Source organism: Eptatretus burgeri, chromosome 5 (assembly GCF_056783735.1).
Source record: "Eptatretus burgeri isolate ZD-2024b chromosome 5, Ebu_testis_v1, whole genome shotgun sequence".
NCBI lineage: Eukaryota > Metazoa > Chordata > Myxini > Myxiniformes > Myxinidae > Eptatretus > Eptatretus burgeri.
Genome location: NC_140965.1, coordinates 21,917,479 through 21,932,515, shown reverse-complemented (window position 1 = coordinate 21,932,515; position 15,037 = coordinate 21,917,479). Strand labels below are relative to the sequence as shown.

Genomic DNA, 15,037 nt, shown 5'->3' with positions numbered 1-15,037 from the left:
CCGTGGTGTCTGTTAAAAGAGGGAGTGCAAATGACCATTGAAAGAGAAGAAAAACAAAAATGCTCCGAGGTTTGCTCTTTTATAAGACCAACCTGGAAGCTTTGAGAATGTGCGCCTCATTGGGCGGGACCTGCACGCAGATTGGCATTTTGTCTCCCTAGCCCCGCCCATTCGAGTTTCTGCAGCGAGTCCTCTCATTCGGGGCTTCCAGTTGTCATAATAGTCAGACCTCGCTTGCCACTGCTTAAGGTGAGTGAGCATTTGGCTGGTTCAAGGTGCGCAGTGCCAAAAGCGCGCAAGAACGATTATGGGGAAACTCATGGAGCCAATGCCTCTCAAGTCAATGCTGACCAAACATCGCGTGGGCGGATGATAGCCATCACAAAGGCTTACAATGGGGTTACAGGTTGAGGGTTTCGGGATGAGGGATCTCCTTTCGAGTGGGGGAGTTTGAGGTTACGCAACTGTACTTAATGTCTTGATTGCCTTACGTGCGTCTAGTAAGAGATCGTGTCAAACTAGTCTGTATTAAATAAAAGTGCATGTACTTATGTGTGGTGTGAGAAGAGAGAGACAGAGACAGACAGAGACAGAGACAGAGATAGAGACAGAGACAGAGAGGAAATTAACGATAAAGAAGAGAGAGAGGGAAATTAACGACAAAGGGAATGTAAGGAAGGGATCGGCACACGCCCACATCAAATGGGTGCCAAAGCGTTGCCGACGACCTTCCATGTGCAAAAGTAAAAGAGGAGGTGAATCCTATTCTACCCGTTCCAACGCAATTTGGATTCCACTGACTAATGTAAAGGTAAGGGACTATTCCAAACATTTATTACGGAAATAACTACACTGAAGGACCTACGTGTCATGCGTCCACATTTACAATAGTGATTTCTCAAAACCGCAGCAACACATACATACATACATACATACATACCAACAAAGTCAATTCTGATTGGACGTTCTCTACGAATGCGTCATCACCTCACAATGGTCCAGGTGGGAGGAGTCTGTTCAGTGTTCAGCTGCGATTCCAGAGAGTCTGGTTGGAACCTAAAGTAGCTTTCCCCCCTTGTGGCCTTCTCGCACTTACCCCGGGTCCGCAACAATATATATGTAGATTGGAGCCAATTGGAGAGCTGAACACTGAACAGGCTCCTGCCATTTAGACCATTGGGAGGTGATGATGCATTCGTAGAGAATGTCCAATCAGAATTGACTTTGTTGCTAGGTGTCTATTAAACTGTACTTTTTCATGACACTCACTTTGTGCGAATTTCACCTGAAGAGAGCACAACGAAAAGCTTTGTGGTTTTCTTTTTCTGATAATGTCCTTCAAAACGTCTCCATTTCTCGTATGTGTGATAGATATATATATATATATATATATATATATATATATATATATATATATATATATATATATATATATATATATGAGCCTGGTGTTGGCGCAGTGGTTAGGGCAGCGGCTTGGGATCCAAAAAGTCCTGAGTTCAAGCCCCGTTAGGCCACTGAATTAATACACCAGGGGGTTGACTCAGCCTGTCATCCTTCCGAGGTCGGCGAAATGAGTACCAGTGTACTGGGCCGGTGTATACCCCGGTTAAAATAGGTGTACCATATCCCTGCGTTGTAAGAGGCGACCAGGGTTGCGTCAGGAAGGGCATCCGGCATAAAACATGTGCCAAATCACTATGCGGATCATACGGATGATCCGCTGTGGCGACCCCGAACGGGAGCAGCCGAAAGAAGATATATATATACACATACATATATATATATATATATATATATATATATATATATATATATATATATATATATATATATACATACATACATATATACATACATATATACATACATATATACATATATACATATACATACATATATATATACATACATATATACATACACATACATATATACATATACATACATATATACATACATATATACATACATATATACATATACATACATATATACATATATATATACATACATATATACATACACATACATATATACATATACATACATATATACATATACATACATATATACATATACACACATACATATACTTGCATACATAGTCACCCTCACAACAAAAGTGCCGGTCATTTTTTCCAGGTTTTGAGATTTTCTGCCTAAATCACTTCTTGTGTCAATATGCCCAAGTCATTGGTACAATTTCCAAGTCATAATGAAGTCATAATGAAGAATTACTGCAGTGTTTTGTTTTTTTCTCAAAATTGGAAAAAATGACTTTGGCACTTTTGTTATGAGGGTAAAGATATACATATACATATACATATATTGTTGCGGACCCGGGGTCGGAGCAAGGAGGCCACGAGGGGAGAAACTACCTTAGGTTCCCACCAGACTGTCTGGAATCGCAGGGTCACACATGGATAACTCCGTGGCGCAGCGGGTCGCTAATCGACCATGAATACCAATAACTCAACCACGTGACTTGGGGTCCTCCGTCTAAAGCAACCGGTTACCTAATGGTCTCGTGATCAAATTACCGGGGGACACGCCCTCGGTACTCCTTGTTCAAACCGGATCGCCTTACCGGATCAGATGCAGCCGAGCGTAACTGCCAAGGACGTACCGGCTACAAAACAGATCATTGGGGAATAACGTCCCAGCTAAGCTAGGATACGGACCATGCTGGACCAATGAAAGAAAAGACAAAAACGAGCTGCGAACATTTCCATACAAAGCATTTATTTAAAATCGGGCGAGGAAAGATATGTGGCACAGTGAATGGGTTTTATTATCATTATTATTATGTACAGCAGGGATAGCAAGGAATACTGTTGGGGAATACAATCCATACATACTGTTACGGCAGGGGGGAGGGGTTAGATATTCCCACATAGCAGATAGGAACGTACAAGAGTAGCATGGTCCATGTGTGAGTCGTTAGCCATATCAATGTATAAGTAGGGAAACATTAGCTTAAGAATAGTCTTGTTTGAATGTGCACCATAAAGGGTTTGGTGCGTGATAATAATTAGTTGGGGATTATGGTGAGGAAATTGTGTGCAAAACCTTGATGTAAACCTCTACCAAGGGGTGCCTGGAGACTTGGCAAGAGAGAAAAGGGGGACAGAGTTTGGATGGCCTTGAGAGCAAGGGAGGAGTTATAGATGCCTCCCAAGGGGGCAGAGCACTGCCTGGGAGAAGTCGGAGGAGCCTGATCGGGCAGTTGGAGTTGGTCTGGAGAGAATGATCGAGAGGGTGTGCGAGTCTGAGGCGAACATGATGGAGGGAGGAAAAAGTCAGAGGAAAAGGAGTTTTAAGGAGGTTGTCCTGCCTGCCTGTCTTTGTCCTATGCCTGTTCATCTTGCCTGCCTGATTCTGCCAGCCTCTGCCCGTTTTATCTCATCGTCCGGGTCTTCTTCTCATCGCCTGCTCATCCCTGCTGCCGCCAGAGCTGAGTTCCCCGTTTTTTGTTCCCTTCCCGCCCCCCCCCCCCCCCCCGTCTGTGACTGAATCCGGAGTGAGGTATCTTAATTTCTTTAGATACATTTTTATCTCATTATATGTAATTATTTATTAATTGCATCACCTTCATCCCAACCCACCATCTCCTCTCAATTACATCATCCCTGGTTCTTCTTTATTTATTGTGGTTCAGGAAATAAACCCGTTGGTCTTAAAAGCTGTAAAGCGTCTCTGTCTCTCTGTCTCCCCTCATGAACTGCTCGCACATTGTCTGCCGTCAATTCAAAATGTCTCCTCAGCAGTTGAGCCGTTCAGAACATCGTGGGACTTTAACCTACCGCCACGACGAGCTCGACATTAGGTTGAGCCGTCGACGCTACAATAAGTAAACAGCCATCATCTTTGGACCGCATTCCATTGGACAAAAGTAACCAAGACAAAGGCTTGCATCCAACAGATCATTCAATTAAAAACTTTGAACATCACAACGTACCCTCACAGGGGATGTAGGGATGCGTGTACATACTCCGTAAAAGACAAATGGTTGTATCAGTGTCTGCCACCCCAGTTCCATTAAGAGTATGTTAGAGGGCGTATTAGGCATGGCACATGTGGTATTCAGGAAGTGTATTTTTTCAAACAAAAAATTGACCAATGTGTTCTTTTCCAAAACTCCTACCTGCTATCTTGCCGGTAGATGCAGCTATTTTGTCTAAGCAATGCTCAAAAATGTTTTCCAGGTGCACAGGCGAGAGATGTCTGAAAGATGCTTTCATGACAGTCTTCAAGTCTTTACTGGCAGCCCTTAGAGGATAACCTTGGGAAAGTGAAAAACAGTTATTGTTACAGACTGCAGATCGATACAAAATACAAAACAATGACCTTCAGTGCTCCCCATTTCATGTTGTTCCTCAACAAAAACACAATGTTTCAAATATTACAATGGATGTATTGCACAAGAAATACCCCCCCCAAATACCGCGAGACAAACACAATTAATCCCACATGCTGCAGGTCACTTTACAGTGACAGAATGCCTCTCAACAAAATAATGGCACAAATATCATTCCAAACATGTCATTCGTGAGGCAAAGCATTCCTTTTATTCAAAAGAAATGTGACAACCTCTCATCTCCCACCAATAGATCTTTCTGGTCCTTAGCTAAAAGTATCTCCAACAACTTCTGTCGCTTTTTCATTCCGATGATACTATTGCTGTCTCTCCGACCGATAAAGCAACTCTTTTTGGTGCTCTTTTCTCCTCCAATTCCACAATGAATGAATAGGCTAAATGTTTAAAATCCATGTTTGCTTCCAATCTTGTGTCCCAATCCCATCGCTTTCTGTACCCACCTTACCCAGTCGCACACCCTGCTGTTCCTGGACTCTGTGTCCTTTTCTCTTGAGAAAGTGGAGAGCTTGCATTCAAACCTCAACTCAGATTCAGCAACCAGTCCAGACGGTATCAACCCACGTGTCCAAAAAAACCTGTTTGTCTCTCTGTCTCTGTATCTGTCTGTCTCTCCTATTCACCCTCTCGTTTGCTCAAGGTCATCTGCCATCTTCTTGGAAATCAGAAAACATTACCGTTCTGCATAAAAAGGTGCAAAAACATATCCCTGCAGCTACAGACCAATCAGCCTTCTCCCAATCATCAGCAAGGATATGGAATCCATCATTACTTCAGACATTAAATTCTTCCTCTTCTCCAATGGCTTGATTTTTGATCATCAATTTGGTTTCAGACCAGGTCACTCTACTTTGGATATGCTGCTTCTGCCTTCCCAACAATGGATGGAGTTCCTCAATGCCCGAGATGAAATCAGAGCCATCTCCCTCGACACATCACATGCTTTCGATGCAGTCTGGCACCCTGCCCACCAAAAAGTCTTCCAATGGTATCCAAGGACATCTCCACTCATGGTTCGCAGACTTCCTCTCCCGTCATAGCCAACATGTGGCTCTTAATGGAGTTCTCTCATCCGATCTTCCTGTCCAGGTTGGAGTTCCTCAAGGCAGTGTTCTAAGCCCTGTTCTTTTTCTGGTTTTCATCAATGATCTATCTGAATCTCTGGAAAATCCTCTTCATCTCTTTGCTGATGACTCCACCCTCTGCCATTCCTCAAATCAGCGAGCAGTAGCATCTTTATTCTCTGCAGATCTGGATAAAAATCACAAGCTGGTCCAACACGTGGAACATGTCTTTCAACCCAGACAAATCTCACACTCTCACTGTGTCTATCCAAAAGGACCATCTGAAACCCCCCCTCCCTCCCCCCATATACTTTCTCAACAATCCTCTGGAAGAAGTCCTTCAATAAAAGCTTCTGTGTCTCACCATCTGCCATGATCTTTCCTGGGAAAGTGAAATTTCCAAGCTGGTCTCCAAAGCCAGTCGCCAACTGGGCATCCTCCATCATGCAAAGTCCTTCCTTGGCACACTTCAGCTCCTGACCACAAACAAAGCTTTCGTCTGCAGCCTGATGGAGTACTTTTCCCCCTCTGGGCTGGTGCTCCTGCCTCTCACCTTCCTCGGATTCACACTGTGGAAACCAAGGCATTTAGGATCATTGCTATCTCCCGCAATGAGACTGAGGCTTTGGGTCTCTCACTCTCTCATCGCAGGCAGGTCGGTGGTCTGTCTTCCACCATCTCCTCTCCAGCCTCATAACCCCCCCCTCCCCCACCCCGCTCTGTCTGCGATATGCCCCTCCATATTTCCGCAGGGCCCTCAAGGTCCGTCAGCAACCCGCTTCTGATAAAAATACCAAAATCAAGAATCACTGCTCACCTTCACTCTTTCATTCCTCTTTTTTTTTCCCCCGCCTTTGGAACAAACGCCAACACTCTTCAATCGCACTCTTCCCTCCAGGTCCTCAAAACAGCTGTTCACCACCATCTCTTATCTTTTCCCCATTAATCCACCCAAAACCCACCTACTTCAAATTCCCTGCTTTCCTTCCTGAAAATCCCTGTCATGTAAGTCCTGTCGTGTCCATCTTCTTTACCCTGTGTACCCCGCCCCATCCCTCTCCCTTCCACAGTTCTCCTCACGTCTGTTCCACACTGTTTTTTTTTTTCCTTCCCTCTCTTGCCCCTCATCACCTGCTCCCCTTCTCGCACGTTCTGTGTGTTAGATCTCATATGAACCTCGACATTGTATATATTTTTAAAAAACTAGAAGGGCAACCAGTAGAGCGCATACCTCCGCCACGTTATGCCTGAACCACGAGAACATAATCGGGCCCAATACATTTTTGAAGTATCATGCTATATATCATTTTGGGCCCTATCTCTCAATGGTGAAGAATCACTTTCAAAATTCTAGCAGCCGGATCCGGACCAGGATCGATGCCAAAATCTATTCATTTCGTCCTTGTCAGACACCGAACCTGTCACACAAAATTTCACCCGGATTCGCCCACAAATTTTTGAGATATCCTGCACACAAACAGACAGAAAAGGGGTGAAAACATAACCACCTTCACCTTCGGTGGTGGAGGTTAAAAAAAAAATGCTCCAAGGGAAGGGCCATTCCCAAAAACCAAGAAGATCCCCCTCCACCCACCCCCAAGCGAAAGAAAGATGTGGAAATGTAGGATGGGGTGCTGCAAATGATGGACCCACAATAAAATTAGAAGGGCACTCGGTAGAGCGCATACCTCTGCCACATAATGTCTGATCCACGAGAACATATTGGGCCCAATACATTTTTGAAATATAATGCGATACAGTATATCGTTTTTTTGGCCCCATCTCTCAATGGTGAAGAATCACTTTAAAAATTAAATAATTCTTGCACACAGTTCCGGATGTTCACCAAAAACAAATAAATCCATCTCAGCCACACACCCAAGGTGTCCACCAAGTTTCGTCCGAATCCTTCCCAACTTTTTGAGATAGCCTGTTATGTATCAGTTTAGCCATATCTCTCAATGGTGAAGAATCACTTCAAAAATTATCAGATCCTGATCTTCACCAAAATTGAATCAGTTCTTCCTCGTCACACACCGAACCTGTTCACAAAATTTCATCCGGATCCATCCACAACATTTTGAGATATCCTGCACACAAACAAACAGACAAACAAAGGGGTGAAAACAACCTCCTTCACCTTCGGTGGCAGAGGAAATAAAGAATGTGTAAAGAGACTTCAAGAATTTTGCATACAAACAAGGAGTGTTCCAGGTTTCACTAACGAGTGGCATCGGAAGAGCATCACGGAATCCTGCACACGGTGCGGCTCTAATTGCAAACTGGCAGAGAAGGTGACCAAATATTATGGGCCAGCTTCCCAGGGTGCTATACCCTGGTTCAGGCCTCAAGCTTTCTGGCAGCAAGCCTGTGGGAACACAGACTCCAACGGTACCCTCTAACAGGCACTACAGCACCATAGATGCAACCAGAGTCTGAAATAACCCACAAAAAACCGACAAGCCCTTCCCCAATCTGGTAGCCTGCTCCGAGAGCTTGCAACATAAGCAATGTTCTGCAAAAGGTTCTGAAGGCACAGGTCGTGGAACTGCCCAGGGAGGCTGTGAACAGCCCATCACTTAAAAGCTTGCAACACGTTTCATTAGCAACTTCCATGACGACCTTTCATATGCGAGGCTTTTTGCTCATCTGTATTGCTTTGTTCCCCTTTTTGTGAGCATGTTAATATAAAGTGCCAGCTATATATTATGTATGCAAGGAAGAAGGGGCAGGGGGGTGAAATTGAGATGATTGAGATAAGGAAGGAAAGAACAAGATAAACAATCCATAAGTGAGATGGGTTGGGGGATGAGAATGTAAAGGTTATGAGAGGGAGAAAAGGGAATGTTTGTGACATGAGACAGGAGGAAGAGTGATTGGAGGAGACATCAAACATCCCACCAATTTTGCCTACAGAATATGAAAGTGGCTCTTAATGAAAGGTAGGTTAAAACATGGTGATAAAAGTTTTTTTTTTTGTAAGACAGATCAATCCAAAGGCAGAAGTATTTAAAAAAGAAAAAAAAAAATAACATTCCACGGCTAAATTGGAAAATATTTCACTGGAGGAACAATGAAATCCATGCACAATTAAAATATACACCATCAACACAAAACACACACAGCGTTGAAACTCCAGATTGAGAATTTTCTAGAACTCCCAATAACAAGTTGATAAAGTAATGATCGCACCGACAGGGTGTGAGCAGAGAACATTCTCAGGTTCGAATGCTTGCAGCCTCGAGTTGATCTCAAAAGCAAGGTTCTTCACCCATTCACACGGACACGTGGGATGCTCTTCTTTGTCCCGATGCAGAGCACCTCTCAGGTTGGCCACATCCAGCTGTAAAAGCAAATGAAAATGAGTGTAAAACTCATATTTGTGCAAAGATCTCTCGATTCATGCTTGATCTATTTTCGAAGACAATGGTGGCCAGATGTGAGGAATCAGTAAGGTGCCACATCGGCAGATAGCATTTTCATCCCTGGTGAGAAATTTAAGTTTAAAAAAAAGTTAGTATCAATCGATTGCAGATGGTAGATAGCTCAGACATTGCATCCTTGCCTTTGTCTCAAGCCATCTAGTCTGGGTTTACTCCCACCATGACTACATAAAACATCTCGATTCACAGGCATGCCAATGTTCAGAAGGAAAATAAGCTGGCTGTCCTGTCTGCAAGCACACATTAATCATCATGTTCCATGCTCTGTACATTGCATCATTTCTGCCGGAGCAGTTTCTTGGCTAGGGATAAAACTATGGGCGCGGTCACCACTCGGCCACAGGATGCATTTGGGAAAATAATATGCCTAAAAGCACTGGTCACTACTGAAGCTTTGACAGCACCCAAATGACCAGTCCACCAGACATGTTCGAAAAATAAAAAAGTTTGAATTTTTTTTTTGTTTTGTTTTAAAATCGCTCGATAGTCCACAACGCCCAAGTTTGTGTGTTGCACATGTGTAGAACCTGAAATGTGAACGACCTGTTGACCTGTTAAATTTATGTAGTAGTCGTAGATATTTGTGCGTTTCTTGCTTCCACAATTACCAAAACAAATTCCTCCCACAAAGGTAATCCTCCGATACAACAGAGAATTGGGAAGGGGTAAGGGGGGGGGAGAGTAGGATTAGGATCTCCCAACCACGTACAGATGCAACAGCACGCTCCATGGAAGGATGGAATGGGCATTTCATCGCTTTCCGCTTCATGTTCTCAGCCAAACACTGCTCGTTTGTAGAGACGTTCCTTCAAGAAACACTTTTATTCAGCTTCAAGGTCATCGTTACGCACGAGGTGTCTGAATCATTTGGAACAGGAACACATGCAAACAAACACATGATAAAAGTGGGCTTCTTCAAATACCTACAATAACGAAAGTATACATTAATTATATATTATCTGATGCATGCACAAGACCAAGTATTGACAAAGTCTTAAAATCAAGTCGAGTCAAGGAGTAAAATATCTCAAGAGTCAGGCATTTGGGAAGTTCTCAGCATTTACACAACTTTTATTTACAGTTAAGGCTGAGAAAATGGGAGGGGGTGGAGGAGGGGGCAAGAGGAGGGGGAGTGAGGCAATACATTTGGAACTAGAAGGGCACTTGGTAGAGTGCATACCTCTGGCCGAATCTGGATCATCACCAAAATCGAATCAATTCATCCTTGGTCAGACACCCAATCGATCCACCAAGTTTCATCCGAATCCATCCCCAGCTGAGATATCGTGCTATATTTCGTTTTTTGGGGGGGGCCTATCTCTCAATGGTAAAGACTCACTTCGAAAAAAAAAAAAAAAAAAACAAGAGTATCCAGATCCGGATCTTCACCAAAATCTAATCAATTCGTCCTAGTCACACACCCAACCTGCCCACCAAATTTAATCCGAATCCATCCATAACTTTTTGAGACATCCTGCACACAAACAAACAGGGGTGAAAACATAACCTTTGGTGCCCCTTTGGTGGGCAGAAGTAATAAACTTCAATTCCTTTTCAGAGGTACAGCCTGGAGCTTATACATGTTACAATAAAGGTCAACGTCGAAATTTTTCCAAAGAATCACAAACTGAACAACAACTTTTACTCGCAGAATTATTATTAGAGATTGTGCACACAATGAGACGAACAGCAGCCACTGAAAAATTTCACCTCGAGATTTGTCACCAGAGGTGGACAAGGGGGATAGATCTTACTGCTACCAGCACGGTCATTAGCCAATCAGATTCCTCCATGCTCTCACCTCTCAATGTCACAGACGTTTAAAATATAGGAGAGGAGGCAGGCGTTTCTACGTCTCCCTTACCCATTTCTGCATGAGGTCATGACCTCAGATGTGTGTCTTGATGACTGTGTGGAAGCCAGAAAATCAGAAAAGATAGCGGTTGAGAGATAAAAGGATGATAATTTTGTGCCTCCTGTAGCTGAAATCCACACCCACACATGCGTCCTGACAACTTGTGAACAACTTAAGGGATTTCCACCAAACTTGGCACGTCGTCTTTAATGGCCAAAACTACTCCCACTTGGGTCGACCGGGGCTTCGCACAAGTTTTTCATGAACCGGTTGGCCAGGCCTGACATTTGACTCAGTAGTTGAGCCACCCAGAGTTCATTATAGTGGACATGACCTTCATCCAAAGTATCATGCACTACAACTCACCACTTTTGGGGTGGTACAGATGCTTCACATATTGCTCCCCTGGAGGCAGTTTAGAGGTATATAATGATATTCGTACATCGGCATCTTTCGGTAAGAGACCGAGTACCAAGCTCTGCTTGTCGTCCACCACAGGTAGGTCGATGGAGTCACTTTTCTAAATCCCTTTTTCTGGCCTCACTCCTCCACAGCCAACAGTCTGACATCGGCCCATCAGCTACAAGTATAAAAATGTTGAGAGAATGGCCAATGTAGTGACAAAATTAACTTGGGTCAACAGCGGTGCTAAATGACCAAACATCAGCATGTTAACTGGGTCTTGCTCTTCACCCACCCAAAAGATCTGCCCCAATCCTGACCAAGCATCACATGTTGTTTGAGGAATCCAAAAACCAAGTTTCCCTTCCGAAGTCAAAGCCGAACACACATCACTCCATCCTCTCATACGTGGAAACAACTTCCAGTAGGTATCTGGTATTTTCCTACTTTTACCTCGTCTTTCAACAGTGCTGCTCATCCATCACCTCAAGCTTCCTCCTCTCCCTACCCTTGTTCTGTTCACCTCTCACAAACCCTCTCTCTCCTCCCTTTTCCCTTTTCTGCCACTCTTCCATCACCTCATGCTTCCTCCTCTCCCTACCCTTGTTCTTTTCACCTCTCACAAACCCTCTCTCTGTCCTCTGCTCCCTTTTCTTGTACTTTCTGCCACTCATCCATCACCTCATGCTTCCTCCTCTCCCTACCCTTGTTCTTTTCACATCTCACAAACCCTCTCTCTCCTCTCTTTTCCACCACTCATACTTCCTCCTCTCCCTACCCTTGTTCTTTTCACATCTCACAAACCCTCACTCTCTCCTCCCTTTTCCAGCACTCATCCATCACCTCATACTTCCTCCTCTCCCTACCCTTGTTCTTTTCACCTCTTACAAACCCTCTCTCTGTCCTCTCCTCCCCTTTCTTGTACTTTCTGCCACTCATCCATCACCTCATGCTTCCTCCTCTCCCTACCCTTGTTCTGTTCACATCTCACAAACCCTCTCTCTCTCCTCTCTTTTCCACCACTCATGCTTCCTCCTCTCCCTACCCTTGTTCTTTTCACATCTCACAAACCCTCACTCTCTCCTCCCTTTTCCAGCACTCATCCATCACCTCATACTTCCTCCTCTCCCTACCCTTGTTCTTTTCACCTCTCACAAACCCTCTCTCTGTCCTCTGCTCCCTTTTCTTGTACTTTCTGCCACTCATCCATCACCTCATGCTTCCTCCTCTCCCTACCCTTGTTCTGTTCACCTCTCACAAACCCTCTCTCTCCTCCCTTTTCCCTTTTCTGTCACTCTTCCATCACCTCATGCTTCCTCCTCTCCCTACCCTTGTTCTTTTCACCTCTCACAAACCCTCTCTCTCCTCCCCTTTCTTGTACTTTCTGCCACTCATCCATCACCTCAAGCTTCCTCCTCTCCCTACCCTTGTTCTTTTCACCTCTCACAAACCCTCTCTCTGTCCTCTGCTCCCTTTTCTTGTACTTTCTGCCACTCATCCATCACCTCATGCTTCCTCCTCTCCCTACCCTTGTTCTTTTCACATCTCACAAACCCTCTCTCTCTCCTCTCTTTTCCACCACTCATACTTCCTCCTCTCCCTACCCTTGTTCTTTTCACATCTCACAAACCCTCACTCTCTCCTCCCTTTTCCAGCACTCATCCATCACCTCATACTTCCTCCTCTCCCTACCCTTGTTCTTTTCACCTCTTACAAACCCTCTCTCTGTCCTCTCCTCCCCTTTCTTGTACTTTCTGCCACTCATCCATCACCTCATGCTTCCTCCTCTCCCTACCCTTGTTCTGTTCACATCTCACAAACCCTCTCTCTCTCCTCTCTTTTCCACCACTCATGCTTCCTCCTCTCCCTACCCTTGTTCTTTTCACATCTCACAAACCCTCACTCTCTCCTCCCTTTTCCAGCACTCATCCATCACCTCATACTTCCTCCTCTCCCTACCCTTGTTCTTTTCACCTCTCACAAACCCTCTCTCTGTCCTCTGCTCCCTTTTCTTGTACTTTCTGCCACTCATCCATCACCTCATGCTTCCTCCTCTCCCTACCCTTGTTCTGTTCACCTCTCACAAACCCTCTCTCTCCTCCCTTTTCCCTTTTCTGTCACTCTTCCATCACCTCATGCTTCCTCCTCTCCCTACCCTTGTTCTTTTCACCTCTCACAAACCCTCTCTCTCCTCCCCTTTCTGCCACTCATCCATCACCTCAAGCTTCCTCCTCTCCCTACCCTTGTTCTGTTCACCTCTCACAAACCCTCTCTCTCCTTCCTTTTCCCTTTTCTGCCACTCTTCCATCACCTCATGCTTTCTCCTCTCCCTACCCTTGTTCTTTTCACCTCTCACAAACCCTCTCTCTCCCCTTTCTTGTACTTTCTGCCACTCATCCATCACCTCAAGCTTCCTCCTCTCCCTACCCTTGTTCTTTTCACCTCTCACAAACCCTCTCTCTGTCCTCTGCTCCCTTTTCTTGTACTTTCTGCCACTCATCCATCACCTCATGCTTCCTCCTCTCCCTACCCTTGTTCTTTTCACATCTCACAAACCCTCTCTCTCCTCTCTTTTCCACCACTCATACTTCCTCCTCTCCCTACCCTTGTTCTTTTCACATCTCACAAACCCTCACGCTCTCCTCCCTTTTCCAGCACTCATCCATCACCTCATACTTCCTCCTCTCTCTACCCTTGTTCTTTTCACCTCTCACAAACCCCCTCTCTCTGTCCTCTCCTCCCCTTTCTTGTACTTTCTGCCACTCATCCATCACCTCAAGCTTCCTCCTCTCCCTACCCTTGTTCTTTTCACCTCTCACAAACCCCCTCTCTCTGTCCTCTCCTCCCCTTTCTTGTACTTTCTGCCACTCATCCATCACCTCAAGCTTCCTCCTCTCCCTACCCTTGTTCTTTTCACCTCTCACAAACCCTCTCTCTCCTCCCTTTTCCCCTTTCTTGTACTTTCTGCCACTCATACACTCGTGGTCGGTGCCCTTTGTCTTCTCCTCAGGTAATGAACCTCATCTATGCACAATTTTTTTTTATCTCCAATGTCCAGGAATCCTTTCAATCACCAAGCGTGATACAATTCCCTTCAGAAATGAATTCAATCACCCATCGATTCATTCATTTTGCAACGAATCTTGGAGCCATTATTAAAATACATTTCACCGAAAATTGTCAAATAATGTTTCGGCCTAAATTGCACGATTCAATGTACTTACCTTGCGAACGCAGCGCACAAACCGCTTTCAGAGGTTAAAAAAAAGAGGCTCAAAAAGCCCTCTTTACGGCAACATACAAATACAAGGCGGTTCGGGTAAAAACCGTTGCCGCAGATACTCGTTCAATTAACATCCAGGTTTATTCCTCTTGCAATTAAATATAAAATACCGGATAAGGATAACTTTCCACTAATTAAAAACTAAAACGACTTTGTTTTGCTTTATCCGGATCATCTGGAGCAAGTCGTGAAAAAGGGAGCGTTCCGTGAAAAATGGAAGGAGAGCAACATCCGAGCGAACTGCTAATTCTACGATACACCCCAAGTAATATTCCTGGTGAAAATTCCATTCCTCTGCGAAAAACTTGTTTTTAATTTGTGATATGGAGAGTTAAAAAAAAAAGAGAATTAAATTTTCCTAAGTTTTACAAATCATAATTTAAACATATAATTTAATAATCAGGTAATGTGAGTGCTCAGCATCATGAAATAACACAAAGTATATACATACACCCTCTCGAGCACTCAAGCTACATTGTCGTGGACATGTTTAATTACAAAATCGCAAAATAGATACAATTAGATGAAATAATCAAGTGAAAGACAAAATAAACGAGCTCGTATAAGGCTTAAAATACGAACGGCAAAAATATTTCACGTTAATTAGAAGTT

General features: G+C 44.2%; 1 protein-coding gene across 3 annotated transcripts in view; it reads right to left on the bottom strand.

Moving 5' to 3' along the window:
- The window catches only part of TMEM214 (transmembrane protein 214), a 36,517-nt gene extending 21,874 nt beyond the window's left edge, over positions 1-14,643 (bottom strand). For 2 of the 3 annotated variants that reach the window (XM_085881024.1, XM_085881025.1), the window contains exons 1-4: positions 14,367-14,643; positions 9,595-9,743; positions 8,635-8,785; positions 4,148-4,285 (exon numbers count right to left, since the gene is read on the bottom strand). In XM_085881024.1, coding sequence (XP_085737150.1) covers positions 4,148-4,285; positions 8,635-8,785; positions 9,595-9,654 — 349 coding nt within the window. In that variant the 5' untranslated portion in view covers positions 9,655-9,743; positions 14,367-14,643. Of the gene's footprint in view, positions 1-2,724; positions 3,272-4,147; positions 4,286-8,634; positions 8,786-9,594; positions 9,744-14,366 lie in introns of those variants that run through there. The other variant, XM_085881026.1, reaches the window with a different exon arrangement.
- Positions 14,644-15,037: the final 394 nt, after the last annotated feature.